General features: G+C 34.8%; 1 protein-coding gene across 3 annotated transcripts in view; it reads left to right on the top strand.

Moving 5' to 3' along the window:
* The window catches only part of TNPO1 (transportin 1), a 93,708-nt gene extending 66,640 nt beyond the window's left edge, over positions 1 to 27,068 (top strand). For all 3 annotated transcript variants that reach the window (XM_005889331.3, XM_005889332.3, XM_005889333.3), the window contains exons 12-25: positions 3,218 to 3,370; positions 4,151 to 4,376; positions 6,592 to 6,763; positions 7,617 to 7,703; positions 9,111 to 9,218; positions 9,351 to 9,509; positions 9,907 to 9,994; positions 12,843 to 12,941; positions 13,154 to 13,249; positions 16,049 to 16,124; positions 17,002 to 17,101; positions 19,114 to 19,188; positions 20,185 to 20,327; positions 21,411 to 27,068. In XM_005889331.3, the coding sequence (XP_005889393.1) occupies positions 3,218 to 3,370; positions 4,151 to 4,376; positions 6,592 to 6,763; positions 7,617 to 7,703; positions 9,111 to 9,218; positions 9,351 to 9,509; positions 9,907 to 9,994; positions 12,843 to 12,941; positions 13,154 to 13,249; positions 16,049 to 16,124; positions 17,002 to 17,101; positions 19,114 to 19,188; positions 20,185 to 20,292 (1,547 nt within the window). In that variant the 3' untranslated portion in view covers positions 20,293 to 20,327; positions 21,411 to 27,068. The remainder of the gene's footprint in view (positions 1 to 3,217; positions 3,371 to 4,150; positions 4,377 to 6,591; positions 6,764 to 7,616; positions 7,704 to 9,110; positions 9,219 to 9,350; positions 9,510 to 9,906; positions 9,995 to 12,842; positions 12,942 to 13,153; positions 13,250 to 16,048; positions 16,125 to 17,001; positions 17,102 to 19,113; positions 19,189 to 20,184; positions 20,328 to 21,410) is intronic.
* Positions 27,069 to 27,477: the final 409 nt, after the last annotated feature.

Here is a 27,477-nt window from a genome sequence, read left to right on the forward strand (position 1 = left end):
GGGGTGTATGTTTTGTTGGATACAAAATATATAGGAAATGTGTTTTGTTGGATGCAAAATGTATGTTTGATAACAAAGTATATACGAAATAGGAACACTGGCCGTGGCTTTTCCTGTTTTCCTAACTTATTTTTTTGTATGTCATAATTTGCATGAAGATTGGTTGATTATCATGCATATTTCTAAGATAATGTAAATCCCTTTTTCCTCCAGACTTCAAAATATGCTTTTTAAAACTTCTGTTTTCAATATTAGCGACAAATCCACATCATCTGTTCACCCTGTGTTGTGGGCCACACACTAATTAGATAACTCTGGGGAGAACCTCGACACCTGTGTTTCGGTTTTGCTTGGGTGCTGGTTTTTAAATCTTTACTTCTGTAGTTCACAGCACATTGGATGTTTTGGGCCACTAATTCTTTGTTGTGGGCTTGTCCTGCTCATTACAGGATTTTGAGCAGCATCCCTGATCTCTCACCAGTAGAAGGCAGTAGCGCAGGAGATCAGAGGGAGAACACACCTAAGACTGCGACAAGCAGCAGTGTCCTGAGATACTGCCAGATGGTCCCTGGGACACAAAGTCACCACCAGTTAAGAACCACTCTGTGATTCAGAAGACTGAGATTTCTAATAACTGATGGCACAGTTAAGGACGTGAATGATCATCCTGAACTGTGTCGTTCATTTGGAATAATGCTGATTACTCCCATTTAGTTCCCTATAAGTAACAGTTCCTTACAGTGACCAATGTGCCCAGCCCTAGGCCAAGGGCTTTGTATGCATATCACGTTTAATCTTTTCAACAGCCTTAGGAAGGTAAAGATACTGCAAAAAGAGAAACTTGCCCGAGGTTAGCATAGCTAGTTCTGGTGGCACAAGTAGTTCTGGAACCCATATGTTACAGAACAAGAAAACCCAAGGTCTTCATTACTATCACAAATTACTTCCCGTTGTATACCAACTGTAAGGGGGAGGATGAATTAAGATTTAATGTAGAGAACTGCAAAAGTAACAGTGTATGTTGCATTGGGGAGGGAGAGGGGACACTTCTTTTCACTCATGTGTATGTTTTTCCGTAAACACCTACAGGCTTACCTTAGTCTGTTACACTTTCTTTCTTATACTTCATCAGTTCAGTCGCTCAGTGGTGTCCAACTCTTTGAGACCCCATGGACTGCAGCACGCCAGGCCTCCCTGTCCATCACCAGCTCCTGGAGTTTACTCAGACTCAAGTCCATCGAGTCGGTGATGCCATCCAACCATCTCATCCCCTGTCATCCCCTTCTCCCACCTTCAATCTTTCCCAGCGTCAGGGTCTTTTCAAATGAGTCAGTTCTTGGCATCAGGTGGCCAAAGTATTAGAGTGACAGCTTCAGCATCAGTCCTTCCAATGAATATTCAGGCCTGATCTCCTTTAGGATGGACTGGGTGGATCTCCTTGCAGTCCAAGGGACTCTCAAGAGTCTTCTCCAACACCACAGTTCAAAAGCATCAATTCTTCAGTGCTCAGCTTTCCTTATAGTCCAACTCTCACATCCATACATGACTACTGGAAAAACCATAGCTTTGACTAGATGGACTTTGTTGGCTAAGTAATGTCTTTGCTTTTTAATATGCTATCTTGATTGGTCATAACTTTTCTTCCTATGAGCAAGCATCTTTTAATTTCATGGCTACAGTCACCATCTGCAGTGATTTTGGAGCCCCCAAAAATAAAGTTTGTCACTGTTTCCACTGTTTCCCCAACTATTTGCCATGAATTGATGGAACCAGATACCATGATCTTAGTTTTCTGAATGTTGAGTTTTAAGCCAACTTTTTCACTCTCCTCTTTCACTTTTGTCAAGAGGCTCTTTAGTTCTTCACTTTCTGCCATTAGGGTGGTGTCATCTGCATATCTAAGGTTATTGATACTTCGAACCCAGCAATCTTGATTCCAGCTTGTGCTTTGTCCAGTCCAGCATTTTGCATGATGTGCTCTGCGTATAAGTTAAATAAGCAGGGTGACAATATACAGCCTTCATGTTCTCCTTTACCGATTTGGAACCAGTCTGCTACAGTTTTTCTTATACTTCATAGATAATGCATTTTTTTATAAAGTGAAGTTTGTAGCAACCCTGCATTGATCAAGTCTGTTGGTGCCATTTTTCCAGTAGCGTTTGCTTGCCTTTGTATCTCTGTCACATTTGGGTAATTCTTGGAATAAGAATTCAAACTGTTTTGTTATTATATCTGTTATGACAGTGTGTCATCTGTGATCTTTGATGTTAACTGTTATAATTGTTTTGGGGCTCCATGAACCGTGCTCATAAGACGGAGGTCTGTATGTATGTTGTATGTGTTCAGACTGCTCTATCCATAAGCGATTCCCCATCTCTCCCCTTCTCCTTGGGCCTCCCTGTTCTCTGAGACACAACACTGTTGAAATTAGACCAGTTAATAACCTTTCATGTCCTCTTGAATGTTCAAGTGAAAGGAAGAGTTGCGTATCTCTTACTTTAAATAAAAAGTTAGAAATGATTACACTTAGCAAGGAAGCAATGTTAGAACTGCAGATGATGGGTAGCATTTTTTTAGGTATAAAGTGTGTATCAGTTAAGGTTTTTTCCGACATAAATAACACTATAACTTGAGCATAATTTTATATGTACTTGGAAATGAAAAGTTTGATTTGACTCACTTCATTGCAGTGGTCTAGAATTGAACCTGCAGTATTTGAGGTATGCCTGAATCTTCTTTTTTGGAGGAGAAGCTGATTTTCCAGAAGTGAAATCAGATTGTGTGTACTTTGCTGATTCTTCTCTGCACATCATACAACTCATTCTGTATTAGTACTTAAAGATTTCATTTTGTTTCATGGCAGTGTAATATTTATATGAATGAAACTACCATACAGTTTAACTAAGATCCTTATTGATGAGTAAAGTGTTATTTCTGGCCAGTGTAACAGCTTTATTTAAAAAAAAAAAAATTGGTAGTCATTTGCAAAATAAAATATTTTTATGATTAGTTTACTGATTCTTGGTCATAAAGTGTTTTGGTCAATAGAGTTTTTTTTTTCTTGTGATTACCTCCTATTTAATTGAATTCTTAAAAACTTTGTATAGGTAAAAATGTGTTACTTACAACAAATTTTATCTACGTATAGATAGATTTATAGTTATATAACTGAATGATAGAAGTTAATGTAATGTTTTTGAATTAAATATTTCCTTAGGAAAATGTTCTGCAGCCGCCCTAGATGTTCTTGCTAATGTATATCGTGATGAACTTTTGCCACATATTTTGCCCCTTTTGAAAGAATTACTTTTTCATCATGAATGGGTTGTTAAAGAATCAGGCATCTTGGTTTTAGGAGCAATTGCTGAAGGTAAGTCTGAGTCAAACTGAAACTGTCAAGTCCTCAGTAGGTGCTAATGTGACATGACTACTTTAATTAAGCAGAAACGAGACACATACTTTGTTTACTGACTTGTGTTCCTAGTAAGATAAGACTGTTGAGGTAGATAAGACTGTGATCCATATTAACCTTAAAAAGGATATTTGAGTCTAAGAGCCATCTTAGAATGAGTTTTCACTTTTGAGCTAGTTAATTATTACTAAACAACCATAGAGTGACTTAGAACCCCAGCCAGATATTTTGCAAGTGCTTTTGTTGTAATGAAGAGAACAGAATGAGAGGGTTCTGATCTCGGAAACATCCCTGTTGCTAGAAAAATAACTTCCATATGTAGGTGTAAGGAACGTAAGTCAAGTGTCACTGGCCCTAGAAAGAATTATTATTCTTTTCTAGCTGTAAATATCTATCTATAAGAAATTGATGCATTTTGCATAATTTCTGTAGCAGAAGTAAAATGAGCTTTCTTATCCCTACTGGGAAGATAGGGAAGCCTGGTGTGCTGCAGTCCATGGGGTCACAGAGTCAGACACGAGGGAGTGACTGAACGACAAACCCTACTAGAAGATACTTAAGAGCAGTTAGCTCTCATTTCAGTTATTTAAAAGTTTTGAAACAGATTATTAAATATACTTATTAGAATAGAAATAATTGAATATTTTTCATTGATGCATCTATCAGTTTAATATTCACCTGAAATAATTTTAACCAAATTTGAGCACTTCCTGAAGTATTTGGGGTTTTTTTCCCTAGGTTGCATGCAAGGCATGATTCCATACCTACCTGAGCTCATTCCTCACCTTATTCAGTGCCTCTCTGATAAAAAGGCTCTTGTGCGTTCCATAACGTGCTGGACTCTTAGCCGCTATGCACACTGGGTAGTCAGCCAGCCCCCAGACACGTACCTGAAGCCATTAATGACAGAACTGCTAAAACGTATCCTGGATAGCAACAAGAGAGTACAGGAAGCTGCCTGCAGGTAAGACAAGTTCATAACAAGTTGTTCATGGTGGGAGAAGGGAGTGTGAAGATTTCAGGGCGAAACTTAATTTTCAAGCCTGTGATGACATGTTGATATTAAACTATTAATGGGATTTTTTTTTTGTTATCCATATCTTCCAGCTGATGGTTTTGCAAATCCAAGTGAGACTCTTAACTAGAGATTTGTATTTGCTATTTTTTCTTTTTTTTTTTTTTTCTCACTGGCTATAACATTAGTGTTATCTTTCACCCTCATTCCCACAGATATTTGGAGTGGTTGTGGCAAGAGTCCTATTCTTGGAGAAATACAAAAGTTTGAGCAGGACTGACTTTTTTAGTCTACAGTCAGCTCCATAACTCCTCAGGAAGTCCTGCGGTGACGACCCATCTGCCACAGTGGTTCAACTCCAGTAACCACTCTTGTCAGTTGCATTTGGGGTTGTCTGTTCATCAGATCAGCGGTTTCATTACTATGAATATTTCAGTTTTCTGGAATAAATCTTCATGTTCTAAAAATGCTTGCCATTTATGTTTATAGTTCTTAATTTTTCAAGTAGAATTGCTTCTACTGTTCACTTTGTTAATAAGGAAGAAATAGCTGCTGAAAGAGAGGAAAGTAAGTTTAAGTGTAGTTAGACTCTACCAGATTTGAAAGAGTTCTAATTCATAATGATATGAAAGAAAGTTAAACAAGGGAGCTTTGGTGATTAATAGCACCAAATTTTTTTTCAAGGGAAGGGAGGGTACACATTATATTTGGTTTCTGGTAGATGTTTCATTCAGCAAGGTGTTTTTTTTTTTTTTTTTTTTTTTTACTAATTGTTAGACATATATAAAATGTTGTGCGTACAGTCTCTGCCATCTTAAAATTTATAGGCTAGTAAGGTATATAATTTGTGGAAAGTGCCATGAAAGAAATATAGTTCAGTGTTAATGAACAAGACTTTAATTAACAAATGGCTTAAGCCTGTCATTTTAGGAAATTCCTGCCTGGCTAGGACAGAATACTATAACCTTAATTTCACAAATGAAGGGCCAGATACACCTTAAAGTCAAGAAAAATTTAGGTATAAGGTGAAGTAATTGCCCGAGACCCTAGAGCTTGTTCCTTTCTTGTGTATTTGTCCTAACAGATAAGCTACAAGTAAACAAATTTCTAATAACAAATGCATTGTACATTCTTATGTATAGTGTAGGGCTTAGAGAAAAAATTTTAAACTTTACTGAGGAAAAATTGACAAACATAATTGCAATACTTAAAGTATACAACAATGATGATTTAATACAGATAACCGTGGTAGAACATTTACCAGGATTAACACAGGTAACTCTTTTTTGTGAGAATGCTGAAAATCTACTCAGCAACTTCTAAGGACTCAATACTGTATTAACTGTCATCACCATGCTGTGTATTAGATACTTTGGAATTTGTTCTTATAGTTGAAAATTTGTGGCTGCCAGCACCTCATTCCCTCTCCCTCTAAGAGAAGCATTTGAGAGACCATGATACTGCTGTGTTCCCAGACATCTCAAACACACTGTTAAAGCTGCTTCTATCTTTTTGTGGTGCTTGGTATGCAAGTGAAGGGTGAAGAGTTTTGGGGGTTTTTTTTGTTGTTGTTTTTTATTGAACGATAATTGCTTTACAAAGTTTTGTTTTCTGTCAAACCTCAACATGAATCAGCCATAGGTATACACATCCCCTCGCTTTTGAACCTCCCTCCCATCTCCTGCCCCATCCCACCTGTCTAGGTTGATGCAGAGCCCCTATTTGAATTTCCTGAACCATACAGCAAATTCCCATTGGCTATCTATGTTACATATGGTAATGTAAGTTTTAATAGTTTTAATTCTGGTGTCATTAGTCTGGAACATCAGTAAAATGTAAACTCCCTGAGAAAGGGGACATTGTTTTGTTCGTTGCTATATTCCCAGCCCTCAGACACTAAATAAGTAGTAAACACCAAATAAATTGTTGAATGAACCAGCAGTTTTCGACTTTACCATTGTTTAAGCAGATACCCATAAGTGTCAATCTCTTTGAAATAAGTGGTAAGGAATGGGAAGGAAATGATAAAAATAAGTATCTGGTGTGGTGACGTAGGGAGATGTGCGTGTAAATAAGTATTCTTTAAACTCTATACTTAATTTCTTGTCTCTGTTGTGAACTGTTTCTTTTCTACAACAGTAATCTCTCCCTTTTTAAATTATAGTGCCTTTGCTACCCTTGAAGAGGAGGCTTGTACAGAACTTGTTCCTTACCTTGCTTATATACTTGATACCTTGGTCTTTGCATTTAGTAAATACCAGCATAAGAACTTGCTCATTCTTTATGATGCCATAGGAACTTTAGCAGACTCAGTGGGACATCACTTAAACAAACCTGTAAGTATCTATGATGAACCATTATGAGAAAAATCAAATATAAAGCATAGTTATACTCAATATATATTTGAAAAATGTTTAGGGAGGTGTGAACACTTAGTGTTTTCTTCTTTAAGACTATAGGGCTGAAAAAGATTGCAAGTGTACTTTTAAATAATATTTTAAAAAAAGAAATACGTGCAGGGTGTGAAAATTAGAACAGTTTATCACATGAATATACCAACACCTTTTTGAGTGACAAAAGGAAAGGGGATAAAGGTTTTATACTCTGGATTTCAGAGTTAAGAATAGAAGAGATGAATGAATCTGTTTGTAAATGGGGTTTAATATTTGAATTTTAATATAGCTTGAAATCCCCTGCTGAAGAATAGACTTCATGTTTATGATTACACTGTTAAACATCTTAAGAAATAGTCTGTGTTTATAGGTTATGCTTAACACTTGGTGCAAGACACTTGTTTGTGGGTTTGCTTTGATGGTTGTTTTGATTTTGTTTGGTAGGGGGTTTCTAATGTCTTAGGTTAGACTACTTGTAATGCTCCTGTTTACATGATGACTGTTTATTGATTTGATTGCAGGGATTCTTCTGTCTTAGAACACTTAAATGATTATGAATCTTTTTCTACAAATGTCTTTAATAAATTTATCTTGTCATTTATAACCTGCTGAACAGCAAGTCATATTACATGTCTCAGGTCATGGGACTAAAAAAATTCAAAGAATAAGTCTTAAAATTCTTTCTGTAAAAATTTTATACAATTACTCTAAATGGATTTTAGTTTTCATAGACTCGGTATGGACTTGTTTACATATGATAGTGGAGCTTTCTGTGTTTTTCATCATTGTAATTTAGGAATATATCCAGATGCTAATGCCTCCACTGATCCAGAAATGGAACATGTTAAAGGATGAAGATAAAGATCTCTTCCCTTTACTTGAGGTATGCTACTGACCGTGTGTATGTTTGTTAGTCACGCAGCTGCATCAGACTCTGCAACCTCATGGACTGTAGCCTGGCAGGCTCCTCTGTCCATGAAATTCCTCAGGCAAGGATATTAGAGTGGGTAGCCATTCCCTTCAGAGGTATACGAAGCTGGCAACATTTAATTAACCTGTTTTTCATCAAAAAAACACATGTTCAGACCTATGATGATTATATGTAATAAGTGTTAATTTACATTCTGAACCATTTCTGTTAAAATGCTGAATAAACACGCAACTCCATATAACTTGACCTGTATGCTCAGTCTCTTCCATCGTGTCCAACTCTGCCCCGCATGTAGGGTAGCCCACCAGGCACCTCTTACCTCTGCATGGGATTTTCCTGGCAAGAATGCTGGAGTGGGTTGCCATGTCCTCCTCCAGGGGATCTTCCCGATCCAGCCATTGAACCTTGTCTCTGCATTGCAGGGGGATTCTTCACTGCTGAGCCACCAGGGACAAACTATTGAATTTGTGTTTTCTAACCTGTTGTACTTGATAGTAAATTATCCTTGGAGATCTTTCCATATGAGTGTGTGTGTGTGTGTGTGTGTGTGTGTGTGTATGTCTGTTTCTACTTAACTGTATTTCTTTATGTAGATATACAGCCATGTCATAATTGATATAGCTTAAATTCTTTAGTCTATTGTTTATGCATATATATACTCATATACATGTGAAGTAGCATTGACACCTTTTCTATATAGTTTGAAGTTTTGTTTTTCATGTATTTAAATACTTTTTTTAAACACCTCCCCCTGCCCCACCAAGTTTATATGCTATTCAAATAACTGAACACACACTCAAATGTGCCAACTTAAATCTGGATGAATTGATTTTGATAGAGCCAGATCAGTCATTCTAGTCTCCCCTGTTATTTCAGGGGTCACCACTTCTGCCTTGAATGGTCCCTACCCAACAAAGTAAAAACTTATGTGACAAAGAGCAATGGCTAATTCTGGGCCCAACAGAATAAGAATAATAATTATAGCTAAACATATTTACTTCCAGGCAAGGCTCAGAATGTGCCCACATTCTGAGATCTACCCACATTATTGACCAAGATGGGAAGATAAATAATTCTCATATTTGAGGAGAAGAAATAGGAATACGTAATACTGAAATTTGTTCCTGAAAGATAGTGTTCATTATAGAAACCTTAAGTTTTTTTTCTGAGGAAACCTCCCTTGACCAGCTAGTAAACTTAGCAGCAACAACCGCATCCAAAAGAGAGGTGTGAAAAGATAAACTGCTATACTACAGAAGAGTAGAAATGACCAAGATTTTTATTGAGCACTCTTTCAAGCATTTATCATAATCTTAGTTATACCTGGAGGTGTTACATGCATCTGCTTTATCCTTCTAGTGCCTGTCTTCAGTCGCCACGGCCCTGCAGTCTGGCTTTCTTCCGTACTGTGAACCTGTGTACCAGCGCTGCGTGAACCTAGTGCAGAAGACTCTTGCACAAGCCATGGTATTTAAACAAGTTTTTATATCTCTCCCTTATTGGCATCAGAAACATTTTTCTAAGGATAGGCATAATGCATAAAAACTTTTTCAGTAATTGGTTTAAAGTAAGTTTTCAAAAAATTGTGTGTAATTTCAGCTGAACAATGCTCAACCGGATCAATATGAGGCTCCAGATAAAGATTTTATGATAGTGGCCCTTGATTTACTCAGTGGCCTGGCTGAAGGACTTGGAGGCAACATTGAACAGCTGGTAGCACGAAGTAACATTCTAACACTAATGTATCAGTGCATGCAGGTGAGATTTACTAAATTAAAATGAACAGAAACTTTTTTTTTTTTTAAACTTTACATAATTGCACTAGTTTTGCCAAATATCAAAATGAATCCGCCACAGGCATACATGTGTTCCCCATCCTGAACCCTCCTCCCTCCTCCCTCCCCACACCATCCCTCTGGGTCGTCCCAGTGCACCAGCCCCAAGCATCCAGTATCGCGCATCGAACCTGGACTGGCAACTCGTTTCTTACATGATATTCTACATGTTTCAATGTCACTCTCCCAAATCTTCCCACCCTCTCCTTCTCCCACAGAGTCCATAAGACTGTTCTATACATCAGTGTCTCTTTTGCTATCTCGTACACCAGGTTATTCTCTGTGTCACATTGGGATTAATTTCTGCTTCTTTCTTTCAGGATAAAATGCCAGAGGTTCGACAGAGTTCCTTCGCCCTGCTAGGTGACCTGACAAAAGCTTGCTTTCAGCATGTTAAACCTTGTATAGGTATGAATATTTTCTATTGCTGTGATGTGGTTTTTAACATTATTTTTCATCAGCTGGTGGTTTTTATTATTAAACTGAAGTCATGTACTGGTTAAATCTACTCTGATTGAAGCAGGTGGTTTGGAAACCCCTATTCTCTTGTTTCCTTGAATTCACCATCAGTTCAGCGGCTCGTTAGGTGTTCATGTTGCTGAAGAAAAGTTGGAAAAGTATTGCTTTAGAGTAAGGGACATACCCACCTGTGAACCTTGGTCCTATATGCTAGTTCATAGATACTTCTTAAATGGCCTCTTTCTTTTTGGTAGAGGTACCCAGAAATAATAATATAATCAGGTTTTCTCATGATAAATCAGCATAAACTGTAGGAAATTTCTGTTTTCTTAAAAGTAAATGAATTTTTTTTTTCCTGTTTTAGTGGCGTAGTGTTTGCTTAGCCTTTTGTGAAGATAATAAGCAGTTGCTTGAATAATGTAACCTGAATTGCTGTCAGACCCATAAATTAAATCAAATTTTGGTTAATTTTCTTCATTTGTATACCCCATCATTTAATCTTGTTTAAAATATTCATGTTAAAATTTTTTTTCATTTGATGATATAGTGTGCTTTGGGAGGCCCCCCTCCAGTTGTTGTTTTTTTTTTTTAAGATGTAATTGGCATATATCAAGACTTGTGTGTGGATTGAGAACTTTTAAGATCTACTGTCTTAGCAACTTTCAAATAAACAATACAGTATTGTTAACTGTGAACTTCCCAGGTGGCTCAGTGGTAAAGAATTTACTTGCCAATGCAGAGGATGTAGGTAGGTAACACAGGTTCTATCCCTGGGTTGGGAAGATTCCCTGGAGAAGGAAATGGCAACCCACTCCAGTATTCTTTCCAGGAAAATCTCATAGACAGAAGAGCCTGGTGGCCATACGGTCCATGGGGTCACGAAGAGCTAGACATGACTGAGTGACTGAACACACACACACACACACTAGTAACTGTAGTCATACTATGATATACTACATCCCCCAGAACCGAACTTATTTTAGAACCAAAAGGTTGTATCTTTTGACCTTCACTCAATTGCCAGTTGTATTTTTCAGTAATGTGTTTCTCAACTTGAATAATAACATTAATTATGATGTATTAAAGTAAGGCATCAAGTTTAAGCCTACCTACTCTAAATGAAATTGTGGTGAATTATTGCTTTATGGAAAACCTTGTTCTGCAAATACTTTCCACCTGATTGAAGTTTTTGAGTTTAAATTTGTACGAAAAGATTTCTTTTTTTTTTTTTTTAAAGACTTTATAGGTCAAGTACCTTCTTTAAGAGATACACAGTGTCTGGTTGTTCTCTGTTTTTAATGTTACAAACTGTGGATTATTTTCTAGGTTAGTTTTCTCAAGAGTAATTTGGAAATATCTGGAGACACTGTTACACAGGGAAGGTGTTACTGGTGTCTGGTGGGTGGGGGTGAAGGATGTTTCTAAATATCCTGTAATGTGAGACAGCCCCCTACAATAGAATAATCTGACCCAGATTATCAGTATTGCCGAGACTGAGAAATTGTGAAATCAACTGGTTTATTAGGGATTAAAAAATGATATTCTAATTCTTCATACAGTAGAGAGAATACATATGTAGAGATATTTCCCATATCAATAAATTATTGCCCATAGGTGGCTCAGATGGTAAAGAATCTTCCTGTAATGCAGGAGACCCAGATTCAGTCCTCGTGTGGGGAAGATCCTCTGGAGAAGGGAGTGGCAACCTACTACAGCATTCTTGCCTGAAGAATCCTATGAACAGAGGAGTCTTGCAGGCTATAGTCCATAGGGTCGCAAAGATTTGAACATGACTGAGTGACTGACTTTGACAAATCATATAGAAGAGGCAGGATTATTGCTTGTTTCTTTATCTTTATTTACCAGTTTTGAAAGGAACAAATTGATTTCCAGCATCTTGCACAAGTCCTGTATTATATTTCAAAAGTTTAGTTTTTGTTCATGTTAGTTATTGGAGTGTCAGTATGAACTGACACTCCATTTTTCCTTTTAAATGGAAGATGATATTCAGAGACCACAATCTGACATTAGAGTAAACATTACTATAAAAACCAAAATCATTGATTTAAAAAATTCTTTGTGTGTGAAAAACCAGCTTTGAAGAAGTTCCTATTGTATCATATTTTCACTTTTAAAGTGAGATATTTAAAATAAAATTTTTTGTCTGATGCCAAGAGAAATTACTCTGACCAACTCTTTTTAATGATACTTAAAATGAAACCAAACTGGGGCTGCTGCTGCCAAGTCGCTTCAGTCGTGTCCAACTCTGTGCGACCCCATAGGCCGCTGCCCACCAGGCTCCTCTGTCCCTGGGATTCTCCAGGCAAGAACACTGGAGTGGGTTGCCATTTCCTTCTCCAATGCATGAAAGTGAAAAGTGAAAGTGAAGTCACTCAGTCGTGTCCGACTCCTCGAGACCCCATGGACTACAGCTCACCGGGCCCCTCCATCCATGGGATTTTCCAGGCAAGAGTACTGGAGTGGGTTGCCATTGCCTTCTCCCACAGCCAGACTGCCTGGGGTCAAATCCTAGCTTTGCTGCTTATTATAGGTGGTGCAGTTGGTAAAGAATCTGCCTGTAATGCAAAAAGTACTGGAGTGGGGTGCCATTGCCTTCTCCGAAACTGGGGCTACTTCACATGAAAGTTCAGTGGCCAGATATTTCCTCCTTCGTTTTCTTAAGATAATTATTACCAACACTTTGTTTTTTTAAAGGTTATATTTTGCCTAGGTTTCAGTTTCCATCTGGTAGATGTCCTTTAAAGCACAAAACAAAAGCTTTTTTTTTTTTTCCTAGCTGATTTCATGCCAATACTGGGAACCAACCTCAATCCAGAATTCATTTCAGTCTGCAATAATGCCACATGGGCAATTGGAGAGATCTCCATTCAAATGGGTAAGATTCCCACCCTGCCCACCCCACCCCCGCCTCCCATTTACAAACATAAAAATTTTTAGATAACTTAATATTTTTGTAATTGCCTTTTTCTAATGAGCTTTACCTATGTAAATATATAACATATCACAGTAAAGGGGGCAACTATTTTCCATTGATATTTTAACAATGAAACGTTTCTTTTTTTGTTTTCTCTCTCGGGGATGATCTAGGTATAGAGATGCAGCCTTACATTCCTATGGTGTTGCACCAGCTTGTAGAAATCATTAACAGACCCAACACACCAAAGACGTTGTTAGAGAATACAGGTACCATACGACTGAACTGTTAACGGTGGAGAGAAAACGATCTGCCTTGTCATTTTAAGTTGAGATGCGTAGAGAAACCAAAGCAAAGCTAGCTTTAGAAACCCAGCTTATTAATTAACGGGTGTTTGGGATTCTCAGTCATGAAATGAACTGTTTGAGCTTCATTCCATAGCCAGTTTCCAGAAACTTTCCAAAAAACACTTTTTTCCTCTGCTACAGTGTTTTAATACTCCCTAAAATGGACCCCAGCTCAGATAACTATATGAATTTTTCATTAATTCAGAGTAACTGCTAGCTGGGGAGAATTTTTTTTTAATATGTAAAAATGTAGCCCAAAATAGATTGTATTGTGGTAGTTAGTCTTAATAATGGCATATGTATTTTGTATTTTGTTGTATACTTTTCTTCAAATTGGGAACTTGAGCAGTATCTTGTGGGATTTTTATTCAGAAGGCTTGTTTCTCTTTTGCATTTATAGAGAGCATGTTTATATTAAAGAGTACCTTCCATACTATAGAACACATTGCAGGGTGATTTCTTCTTGCTCTGCCTTTTTGCTAATGATTTTTTAAAGTGTGAATTTTGTTTTCAATCAGGCATGTCTTTTTCTTTATATACTAAGACAGTTCCAGCAGTATAGTCATAGTCAATGAATACCTTACCAAAATACTGGACAAAGATTTAAATAAGTTTTTCTAAATAAATTTATCTTCAAAGGTATTTTAATTTTATGGTTTTTAATTGTAGAAAGTTTATTATATCCTAATGTGATTATTGGTATGGAAGGAAGTCTTTTAATTATGAAACAGTTATATGACTGTTTGGCTGTATGGGTACTGTTTGTATCTTAAAGTGAATTAGATTTTCCTGCTAAAAAGCTCAAAAACTTATGTGTAGGATGGTTATGAAATCTTGTCAGGTGTTTATCTCTTTAGAATGCAGTACCTATACATGACATTCAGATTTGAAACACTTGCCATTATAAAATTACTGTTGAACATTAAAAAACTTATTTATTTTTAAATGTGAATGCATAACTGCAAATAAATGTTGAGTGTAATGTATATTAAAGTTTCTTGTGGGATATCAGCTGGTGAATTTGCTATATAGTTCCTTGAACAAATTGGCTTTATTTATAAGATTATATTCTAAGTATGAATCTACCCTAAGTAAATAAAGAGGTAGTTGATAATGCCTTTCAAGTTGATGGATTGAATTTGTACCATTAAGAAATACACTTGGGATTCACTGGATTATTCGTATCACAAGTGACTGCAGAAAATGTTTCTCTTATTCCTTACCCAAAGGAGGAGAGATTAATTATTAAAATTGTCTGTGGGTAATATCTGTAGATTTTAGCAACTTAATTATTAATACCATTGTCTTAATATTTCATAAAGTCAATTCCTTAGTGTTGCAGTTACTTGCTTTTTTTCTAATTAGTATATCCTACACTGAACTTTCTCAATGGACCATCATCTGCTTTATCGCATGTTTCATTGGATTGTTCATACTTGCCTGTTTAATGAGAATGTTGCATAGTTTGTGTCTTTTGAACATAGGTTTTCTTTCTCTTGCTTCATATGAATCTGCTGGATTTTAGTATTATCTGTGTAGTTTGCTTCAAGTAATCCTTAAACATTTTTCTTTACCCCCCTCCCCACCCTTTTTTTATGAAAGGTTAACCTGTAAGTTTTTGAGAGAACACCATTAAAGCACCTCATGGTTTGTTTTCTGTTTGTATTTTTTTTCCCATTGTGTATAAATGTATTTATATGTATGTACCTTTGAACTGCACAATGCAGTTCTGAGTTGCACTTGTTTTAGCTCTTTGTAAGTTCAAGAACTTAACTGAATTTTGATGGTGAATTTATATTTGATTGAGTCCCACTTCAGATTTTTTAAAATAAAATATTAGCATGTAATCATGTTTTATTATCTATCATTTTGTGCTGTGCATTTCATATCAAGGACAGAATATTTGTTCCTTTGGTCCGCATATCACATGCCATTACAGTGGACTAAATTTTCCTTTTGTCAAATAGGACTTGAAATTAGAATTGTTACCATTAGAATTGTTTTTTTTGGAATGGGATTTTGACATAGCACAGCAATTCTCCAATCCATTTATTCAGTATGTACCATAACACCTAAAATTTGATCATTGATTTTGATGTCAGGCAAGAAATGGTCCACTGGCTTATTTTGGAAATGTTGGCAAACAAACCAAAAATATACCAAAATTTTGATTAAATTCCTAGATAATTGCAAAGAATAAAAATCACTTTTAAAAAGCATTATGAAGAAGTGAGAAAGATTTTAACTTCTGAGAAGTATGTTTGAACAGACATTCAGAAATGTAATCATTTACGTTTATTATTTCTTGGGAGGGGGGCTAGATTTCATTATTAAACTCTGGAATTTTAACTGACTGTGAAGGAAGAATCTATAGCTATTTAATCCGCTCATCGTTTTTATTAACAGAATATCTTTTAACACTTGATTGAGCGAGAAAAGCAGTTCATCCTGGTTTTTGGTGTTCTCTCAATCTTTAAAGTTTTTTTAATTCCTTTTGTTTTTCTTTTTCCAAGAGTATGCCATATATGTTGCTGCCCCTTATTATAGGGGGTGGTAATAAACAGCACTGGTGAAATCTTATGTTTATTATCATACACAAATTCTGTTGGTTTCTGTTTCTGAGTTATTTGTTGTTTTTTCTTTATTTTTTCTCCTTCCCCCTCATTTGCTCATGTCTTGGTTGGCGTTTGGTGGTGTATAACCGTGATTGCGTTACCTTAGCAATAACAATTGGTCGTCTTGGTTACGTTTGTCCTCAAGAGGTGGCCCCCATGCTACAGCAGTTTATAAGACCCTGGTGTGTATTATTCAATCTTTTTTTTTTTAATTCATTTTTCTTCACTCTTTCTTTCTCTTTCTATCTCACTTTTAGATATATTTTCAGTTGGTTACAAAAATCACAATCCTTAATCATTGCCAACCATGTGACTAATCTTGTCCTATCGGGTTTGTGAGGTTTTCAGTAGCATCGTCATGTATATTTATTTTATGTTGTGGCTAACGACTAATTGATGCATGGGATAAGATTGTCACATGCTTGCTGTGTTAAAAAGCTTGATTATACATAAAAAGCATTTAAATATCCACCAGTAAAATAAAGATGCATGCAAATTCTATAAATTTTAGGTTTCTGCATTATGTTTCCTTTTTAGAATTAATTTGAAAATTTGGATTGCATTAAGAAATACATGTTTAAATTTGTTATGTATAAAAATCTTATTTGCTTGTTAATGTAAAAATTAAACATCTACACCATAAGTTGTATAGTAATAGTTTCTATTGTGGCAGTATATCCTATGTTCTGCTTCTTTCAATTGACAGTCTTTCAAGTCATTTTTAGTAGTGTTTAATGGAATACAAGTCATAATACAGTTTTAAAAATTGATAATTTACTCTTGGCTCAAGCTAATTAATAGTGTAAATGGGAGATTAAAATCAGTTGTTATTACTTAGATGCAATCTGTTGGTAAGAATTGTGAATTTGAAGGTTTTCACTGTATTGAGACTAGATGGGCCTAACATAATATAGTATGAGAAGCTTAAGCTTTATGAAAATTCTTTGAATATAAACATTATCTCTACTCTGGTGCTTATTCCATTAAATACTGTCCATTAGAATTGTAGTTGAACTTACTTTTTACTTAAATGCTAAACTCAATTCTATAATTTAATAGGTGCACCTCTCTGAGAAACATAAGGGACAATGAGGAAAAGGATTCAGCATTTCGTGGGATTTGTACCATGATCAGTGTGAATCCCAGTGGAGTAATCCAAGTAAGATGTTCATAAGGTTTTAATTTTTAATGTTCTGAATTATTAAACTTTAAAGGAGGGGAGGTATTTTTAAACTATAATTATGAAAATAATTTTTACCTATTTTATATTTATGAAAATAATTTTATCTAAAAATTATCTATTTTTACTGAAGATACTGAAACGTGTTTTCAATGTATATTTCTTAATACCTTGAAATGATAATATCTATTTTTATTTTTTAAATCTTTTTTTCTGTTGTGGCTTATAATAATAACAGATTGGAAGAATAAAAGTTATATTCTTGACTTGAATTAAGCCAAAGTTTCTTTCATCCTTTGAGATCTCATTTATTTGTAAATGCTTCCTAAAACAGTGAATGTAAATTTCCTGAGTTTGAGGCTCTCTGTACTTAAGAGAATGATTAAATAGGATACTCTTTCTCTTATTTAGTGAATAAAAGAGTACTGAGTCAACCATTATAACTGCTTTAACTTTGATTTATTATCCTTATTTTGTTTCCTATACTAGTTCAGATTGTATTTAGACATCTTTAGCATTTAAAGAATTATTTGGCAAGAGTACCAAACGTGAATCTGATCAAACGTCTGGATCCAACTTACACGTAAAATGTAAAGGAACATGTTGCTTGACACCAGATGTGTGAAATCAACGAAATACAGGCTGAGGGCTTTAGGTTAAATGCCCCACATTCCTCAACAGATAGAAATTGTAAGGAAAAGAAAGTGTATCAAGAAAACCTTTCACTTTTGAGAGATTGGTGCTTTGAACATTTTTTAATTGATGTGTAGAAAATAGGCACTGAACCATGTATACAAAATAGAACTGGAAAATAAAATCTTTCAATTTCACTAGCGGCAAAATAACCTTCTGGCATTGAGTTTCTTGGTTTTTTCCCAAAGCTTAGGAACTTTCTGTCACTTTAAATATGTTTTAGAGGTATCTGATAGGTAGTATATACCATATCAAGAAGGAGCATTTTCCTATAGGGATTTTTTGTTGTTGTTTTGCTTTTTGAATTAATGTTTAAGAACACGAAAGTAACACATGTGTAGTCATGAAATCACTACCAATTACAAATTTTGCATGATTATATAATTTAAATTTTTAACATCAGCTTTCAATATTGGGAAGACATAGGAATCATAATTTGAATAAACCATAGATTTTAGGCACATGCATTTTATTTGCCTAAATATGTGTTTTATGTATATATTTTGATATTAGTGAATTTTGGAGTTAATGAGGTTCTCTGAATTTAATAGTAAAATTTAAAGTAGTCTATATCTCACACCATCAGCAATATTTTGTATGTTGAACTGTTTCAGTAAGATAGTTGAAAATGGAAAATACTTAAGTGAAGTATTTCAAGTATATACCTATTATCTTGTTCTTTTAGTCAGAATAACCTGATTGTCTTTTAAATAACAGTCTAAGCATTGGGAGTTTTTTTGTTTGTCTGAGTTGAGTTGGATTAGTTGCTATTGGTAACTGCATAATTTTTGTTCTAACTTAATGGTCATTTCATTTACATTTCTGTCTGAAGATGGATCTTGAAACTTAGGCCTATTAATTTTCATATACTTTAAATAAAATTTATTTGATGTATATTTAACTAGCTTAAAATTCTCAGTGATTCAGAACTGTAAAATTACTGAATTTATAGAATTCTTTAATTCTATAAATGAAGGTTTTTTTGAACTGGTGCTTATTTGATGCTTTCAGTCTTTGCTGATGCTATACATTTACTAGACTGGGGTTTTGTTCTGTAATGTAAAATGAAATACAAGAAGGCACTAAATTCTAATATAAACTGTATGAGTTAGATATTCCTTGATAAGGTGGAGTCTTAAGGACAACCATTAAGAAATCACTTACAATTCCTTATCATAGTTGTTAATTTTTTTTTTTACCTAGGATTCTCTTGGTATATATTCTGAGGTTTACATATGTCTTTTGTAGTGCTTGACAAATATAGTATCAATATAAGATGTATTTCTTGCTTATTACAGGATTTTATATTTTTTTGTGATGCTGTTGCATCATGGATTAATCCAAAAGATGATCTGAGAGACATGTTCTGTAAGGTAACTAAAAAGTCTTTATGATGAATATCTTGTAACTCTTGCAGTCCTAGTTGGGAAATAAATTATGTTTTTATTTCATATGAGACTTAGACTCTTTGAGTCAGTTTTGGTAGACTATGTAAACTTTGTTTTGGTAAAGAAGTTGACTTTCTTTTCTTGATATACAGTCGTGACTTTGTTTCAATAGAGTACATACTTTTAAAATGTTTTCTCAAGCAGTACCACTGATTTGTGTAGACCCATTATCCCAGCTATACTAAATAAGTAGTTTGTTAGTTGCCCAGTTGTGTCCGACCCTTTGCAACCTGTCCCCTTGCCAGGCTCCTCTGTCCATGGAATTCTTCAGGAATACTGGAGTGGGTTGCCATTCTCTTCTCCAGGGGATCTTCCCGACCCAGGGATCAAACCTCGGTCTCTTGCATTGCAGGCGCATTCTTTAGCATCTGAGCCACCAGGGAGGCCCATGCAAAATAGGATGTATTTTCAAAAATGACTGACTAAGACTGGAGTATAATATGATCTGCTGAACAAAGTCAGTCTTAGTAGTCAAAGCAAGGATTAAACCTGTCTGTTTCAGTAATGCCCCCTTGGATTAATTCTAGTCACCCCTCAATAGTGAACTATATAGTTGCAACAATGAACCCAAAGCTTTGTATATTTTCAATTTGAAAATATGGCATAAAAATTTTAATTTCCCTTGGGTGGATTCTATACCTTTATGCTTGCTTTTCATTACTATTTTGGCAGAGTTGCTTAGAGTACTTCTTTTACTAGGACTCTTAACTGAATTCTAACCTCAAAGCAAAGTGTGCAGTATATCTATCCTATGAGGTGCTTTTGGGCAAGACATGGAATGATACAGATTTCAACAAAGTTTGAGAATACTTTAAAATGAGTAAAATTTTAGAATAATCAATAGTGTTTGATTTCAGAAGCTATGCAGATACGAGTTCCTCTTTTGTTACTGATTATTTAATGATTATTTACTTTTTGCAGATCCTTCATGGATTTAAAAATCAAGTTGGAGATGAAAATTGGAGGCGTTTCTCTGACCAGTTTCCGCTTCCCTTAAAAGAGCGTCTTGCAGCTTTTTATGGTGTTTAATCTCATATACTTAAGCTGCAGTCCCAAAATTAGGGGTAAGTTGTAAGAAATTTGGAATTTTTCAGGATGGAAAAACTTAAGTTAGGACTTCAATCTAGAACTACTGTGAATAGAATAAAAGCTGTTTGTTTTCCACAGAGGTTGAGTAGAAGAGTCTTACATTTGACTTAAAATTGACTTATGTGAAGTCTACAGATTTATTTATTTATGAACCAGCAAAGCAAGATAAAATGCATGGTTCCACTTTGAATCCTCTTGGAAGGAAATCCAAGTTGGTACGCTAGTTAAATTTCAACCTGTTCTTTTCTTAATTTTTTAAAATATAGTCTTTTATATATTAAGAGCTTTCTGTGTTGTGAACTTTAGGGAAAACCCAAGTAGAACTAGAACTCAATGTAGTCTCAGTAAAAATAATTATTCAATATTTATTCTTAATATTTTATTGAGTCCCTACCTTGTGCCCAGCACTGTTGTTTTTTGTTTGTTTGTTTGTTTGTTTGTTGAAAGATTAGTTTTTGATTTAGGGTGGTAAAGAGGTAAGTCTACCTGGACTCTTGTTCTTTCAGTTTTTCTGACATAAGTCAAACTAACAATTTTAATTTTAAATACCAGAATTTTAAATTTTAAATTTAAAATACCAGAATTTTAAAATTCTGGTATTTTAGCCTTTGTTCCCTCATTAAGTTATTTTAAGGATTAAATACTGTGCTATATGTGGTGCCAGGAGTTAGTATATTGCCTGACACACTAAGTTGGCTCTTTTATAAATATTAGAAATATGGGTGATAATGTTTTAATTCAAGAAAAAACAGCTGCCATTGAGATCCATTGTACAAATAGGGATAAAGAATTAGACTCATGTCATCCTACAAGCCATATTTCATCTGTTTAAAGTGCTGCACACGTCTCTTTGCCTGACATCACTTTCTGTATCTGATGCAAGAGACAGCTGAGAGCCGTAGGAGAAGGAGGCAACATGGCTTCACTGACCAGCGTGATCTTGGGCAGTTGTCCAGTTTTTCATGTGATTGTATTGTTACTTGATTAATTTTATGTTCCACTGGGCTTACAAAAGAAACAATTTTGTTGAAGTATAAAATTGTTTTGTTTTCTTACAGGTCCTTCAGTCTTGGAGACTATGAGGGAGCCTCTGCACCCAGGGAAAATGTTACCCTTTACAGGGGGGAAGGGTAAACCAGTAGGGAATACAGTACAATCCCAACCCTACTGGGAGGGGCGGGAGGGAGGTGTTGCCGTCACTGTATTAAGTCGATGTTGGGAAACGTTTTAACATCTGGAGCCTTTGTGGGTGGAAATCTATCTCCAATTACAACTCTGCACTGGATGTGAAGAAGCAAAAAAAAAAAAAAAAACCTATCTACTCACAAAACAGTACATTCTGGAATATTATGGGGAATTGTACCAAAACAAGAACCATATAAATGATGCATAGGGATAAGAAAGAAGAAAAATTCTATAGCGCACAATAAAGGAAACCTAAGAATGGGGATTAGAAACAGTAAAGGGTTTTGGTTTTGGTTTTGTTTTTTTAATTTAAAAGGTTTTATAAAATTTCCCACATGATGGGGCCTTGTTTTTTGCATGCTGATAAAGAACTACACAAATGAAAGCTAATAGAGTTAAAATCAGCTTGCCTACCCATAGTAGAAGCAGGTTCTTGGAAGTTACAGTTTAAGGTACCCCAAAAAGTTGGAAATAAAACAAAACAAATTTAAACAATGAAGCACCCTGTGAAATGCCAAATGAGTCACTCCTTTTACCTTTGTGGGGTGGGCAGGGAGGGAGGAATAAATGGGGCTGGACATATCGAACTAAAGATTGACATCTTGATTTTTCATTAAGACATTAACGTAGTGGATATAATTTGATGGTTGTACATCATTAGATTTAATTTCTAGGCCAAGATATTGTTCTTTTTAAAGTGCAGTTTAAGGTTCAGGCATGCGTTCTGGCTCATAGTGATTGAAAGTACTTTAAATTAGTGGGAAAGTAGCATGCTTGCATCACATAGAGTGAGATTGGTATTCAGTTACCTCTGTTGCGCCAGTTTGTGTTGCAGTTTACCGATTCAATATAGCCCTGCATTTAAAATTCCTTTTTAAGATTTGTGAATTTTATTTTTATTAAGAATATAGATATAAAGTACTGTAGTTTACAGCTAGGCCTTGAAATAATCTTCTTAGGATCTGTTAGGAATAAGATTGGTATTGTATCGCGTGTAACCTGCACAATGTGGAAAGCTGATATACCTGTGCAAAATCTTTGCCTCTGTGCTGTCAGTGTGGTGTGCTTTCTGCATGGTTATATACTACTAGTGATTTTATCAAAACTTCTCTAAAACTTAAATTACATGGTAAAAGATCTGTAAGAGGCTGCATAAATGTTAGTTGGCACATAAAGACAATTGTAGAAGTTGAAGACATGATTGCTATATTTCAATGTTTATTCCCACTCAACATATTGCCTTCTAAGCTTTCTTTTTTTGTTCAAAGCATGATCTTAAAGATATGTTTAAGTTAATGGGTGTAATGCAGGGTTCCTACACTGTATTGGCGCATGTTGGTGGCCCTCAGTGCCCTAGACACATGCACACGGGGTGCAAGTAAAAAGCTACAGAGTGAAAGTGGGTTTGGATCCTCTTCATTTCATTTGTTTAGCTTTTCTGTTGTTTTTCTCTACTTACATGTATTCCTGTGAATAAATCCTTGTTAAGTTAACCCTTTACTTTTCCTTCCATGTGTATTTTCTTATATACTGTGAATGTGAAAACCTAACTGGTACACTTGATCTTGTGTCCATATGGAAGTGCAAGTCTTTATTAATTTGGATTGCCTGAACAGTGTATCCCATGATGATGAAGGAAAATGGAGAGATTTTTCTTTTTAACTCTGCTGGTCAGAGATGAAGCCACACCTTTCCATTTTTCAATGCTGCATATTTAATCTGCAACAGAAATGTTAAGCCATAACAGCCTTTTTATATTTTAGTTTGTCACCTTTGCATTGCAGAATAAATACTGAATAACCATTTTTGTAAGCAGTTGCTCCTCTTTGCATGGTTCTATTCCTCTAGAGGTGTTGAATGATACAGCCATTGCACTGAAGTTTGAGCTGTATGCGTGTGAATTTATAAATACTGTTTCAAAAAAATTCAAATGCATGGTAGCATGCAGAAAGGGTTTTGTTGTGTGTGTGTATGTATGTATTTTTTTTAACATGTTCTTTCACCTTCCTTTCTCTACTTTGGCTTTGCAAATTTCAGTCTGTAGAGCCTGAAATTAAATCATATTTTTAGTGTCCAGTTGTTTTTAATCGTAAGTTGGATCCAAAGGGTATGTAGCATTTTGCTTTCTAGTACCATTGCCTCATTGGGAGCTCAAAATGTGCTTCCTAGTTAGTGTTTAAAAAGCTGATTAGGGTAGCTGTTTTATCCTCAACTTCTAGTGATCTGTAGTTCTCCAAAACTTTTTAATATGGGAGATATTTTAATATTCTGGAATAAATAGTAAAGATTTTAAATTGAGAGAAAAGACAAAATTCTCAAGAACTCTTTTAAAACATACAGTCTTCAATAAAGTTATCTGGATCTGTGATAATTCTGTATTGACTGAAAAGCATTACTGTTAACCTAATTGAGTAGAAAAATTAATTTCTAATTATATATGTAACAAGTCGTGCCCCTTTTTTGTAGTCTGTGTGTTTTTAAATTAAAAGGAAATTTAATTTAAAAATACAACATATAAATAAATAGACTGCAACCTGAGATGGGGTTGGGTTTTGGGGTTTTCCCCCCCCCTTGAGGTTATAGTTTCTTCCTAATTGTATTTCACATACATAGTATAACATAGGAATTTGCAGAAGCCATTTAAGTTTAAGTTATCTTTTGAGGTAAGCTCTGATTTAGCATTTATTCTGATAAAACTTAATACATCATGGGATATATATATATATATATAAAGCAACTTAATTCTTGTGGTGTAGTCTTAATAGTTTTGAATGTTGACTGAATGTCTATGAAATTGTGAGTTTGTCTTTGTTACATTCCAGTGTTTCTGCCTCTTGGCATGCTTAAAGCACGGCTTACTTCATCTGCTCCTTACACACTAAAGTGCTGTTAGTGTGCTCAACTACAGAAATAGCCGCTGCTAAGTGATGTAGATTTTCTACTTGAATATTTTTATGTTGTAGGAACCTCAGGAGGTCAGTGTTTACTGTTTTATATGCCTTCTTTTTCCTGTTTGAGCTTCTCTCTTTGAAGGATTCTAACAGAACAAAAGCTGCTGATCAACCTAAGTTGGAAACAGAAAGTGTATTTAATATAGTTTAAATGCATGTTTGCCAGTTCCATGTTACAGTCCATTAGTAAGTGAACTTAGTGCCACAGATATTCATTTATTCAGGAAAGAACTTTGCTTTTTGTATTGTCTAATCTCTTTAATAACTTCATACTGTGTAAAAAAAAAAATCACACTTTTTTATATTTTTTGGTTGGTTATTTTCCAAATAATCAACATGTAAATAATCTTAAAGAGCCAGTTCTGATGCTTTACATTATTGCTACTTGATTTTGTGACGCAAGTTAGATTTCAGAAGAATAGATTTTAAAACACTTAACCAAGCCATTACATCTTAAAAACAAAATAAGTAGCATACATTTTGTAATTAACATATTGATAAACACTGTGATTTTTTTTGTTAAGACTTTTTCATTGATCTGAATTGCTTAAATTGCATATATTGTAAAATAGGATCAGATGTATATTTTAAAATAATCTCAACTGACTTTCCTCTATTGAAATGCTTTGTCTACTCAGTTATAAAATATTCAGATACAAGTTTTATCTCAGGTGAATACTCTTGTATCCTTCTTTCTTTGGTGACATATGCTTATAAAGGGTCATCATACTTAACATTCTTTGGTTTTGTTTTTTTAGTGTATTTCATGAAGAATCTTTCCATTTAGTCTGATTTTGTAATTCTTAGTCTAGCAGACCATGGCGGTATAAGTCCTTACTGGCTAGCCCTTTGGCATGCAGGCTTATCTTGAAAGGGAATTCAGTCTGGTTCTCCTTTTCTCCAAACTCTTTTTAAGATAGTAGAGTGGAAAATTTTCTGTCGTGTATTAAATTACCCTGCATATAGCTGAAATGCCAGAACTAAACTAATTATGTCTTAAATCTTTTAGTCTAAATTTAACTTAAATCCTTTGCCATAAAGAAAAAAGTAGGTTTGTTTGCTCCATATAGTTCATCTATATTATTCATATTGAATGTATTAACAGATAACGGTGCAAAAACATTCTTCCCAAGAGAAGAGTGTATCATGCATAACTGCAATTTAAATCCTTTCTTTAGTAGCCCTTTAAACTACACACAGCTTCGCTTATTGAATTATTTTTGCAGATAATACAAGGGGGAAAACACTTAACTGTCACTACTAGTACTGTTACTGCAATGTAGGCATTGAAATCTTGATGCAAACTATGGTCTTCAGGTTAAGGGCCTAAAATAATCTAGAATAAAAGTCAGATCAATAAAGAACTGTTTAACAATATTATCTAGTAATACCATGCAAATGCATTATATTAGTACTTAGTCATACTGTATTAGAGATGTTTCTAATGTCTCTTAAAAATTGTTTTATTTAAAATTTTCTCACTTGTACACTTTGCAGGTGACTTGTGACTAATTTTTTCAGTCTTACATAGATCTTCCCCCATTAGTATTATATATGAGGGATTCTTTATCTTTATGCCTAATTATTATGCTTATCAATTTTAAGATACACATGTTTATTGTGATTTGTATCCCAGAATGTATTGTTTTTATTTTTTTTAATGTGTGCATGATTTTGAGGGAAGTTAAAGTGGTGATTGTTTTTTTCACCTCTTGTACATTTTAAAATCAAACCAAATCTATTTGCCAAGCATTATATCACTAACTAAGAAGATAGGATTTTTCCCTTTTATTACTATTTTTGTTCATCTACCATAGAATCCCCTTAAAGATGGCTTGGTATTTTTCACAATTAGCTATTTTGCAAGTCCAGTTATCTTCTAAAAGCTTACTATAATATGGTTAGCCTATAAGGCAGTGTTGATTTCCTTCCCAATACCAGCCTCATAAAGGGGTCCTGCTGTTCTTTCCCCATATTGCCTCATTGTTCCTCTGTGGATATATAACCAAATTAAGATTGGATGAGTTTTATGGAGATAATAATAAGACAATACGGTATAAGTAATTTTGCTTAATAGATTATCATCTGTGAGAAGATGTTTAAACGTGGTTAATGACTTCATATTATAAAAGTTTTACACTTAATATTCATGTTAATATTGGGTGCAATAATTTAGTAGTTATAGCTTTAGTTATAAATAACTGGATCTTTCTGCTGACAACTTAGGTTGTATGAGTTACGCTTAAAAGCTTTAAATCTGATGTTTCTTGTACCTGCCACACTATGTTAGAATGTGTCCTTCAAACATATCCTCCTGCAACTTCTCAAACTGTACTAAATTGATATTTCTTGAAGTCAAACTCTGTGCTAACAGATCTTCATTTTAAATAGAATACGGTTTTAATTTTTGATAAGCTGCTGAATTTTAAAGAGAGTTTTTTGGGGCCACCAAATATTTTGGATCATGCAGAGAATATATATTGTACTGTAGTAATTTTGTATTTACATTTGTATGATGTGACATAATAGATGTGAATGTTAATCACTGCTTGACTATGTTAATAAAGTTGTTTAACTATAGATGTTTCACTCTGATTTTTAATGACAGGAAACAAGCTTTCTTCCCCCACTCCTCCCCCCATTTTGGGTCCAGATAGGTCTTGTGTTCCTTGTTTTTTGTTTTGAGGGGCCTGTTTTTTAGCTTACACTTCAGTACACTCTTGTTTGACACCATGTATTTTTTAAAATTGAGTATTAGTTGTATAGTGTAGTTAAAAAAAAAAAACCTATTTTCCCTACATTTAACTTCTGTTATTGATGTATTTCTACAGAGTTGATTCTAGGTTCAGCTTCCAGTGGGGGAGGAAGAAAAGATGATGCTCTGCAAAAAAAAGAAATTAAACTAAGTGAAGTCGTGAATAAAACATTGAAAAGGATAGATTGCATGAATGTGTGTGAATGTGTGGCCTATTTAGGCTTTCTGGTCATC

Source organism: Bos mutus, chromosome 20 (genome assembly GCF_027580195.1).
Source record: "Bos mutus isolate GX-2022 chromosome 20, NWIPB_WYAK_1.1, whole genome shotgun sequence".
NCBI classification, from domain to species: Eukaryota; Metazoa; Chordata; class Mammalia; order Artiodactyla; family Bovidae; genus Bos; species Bos mutus.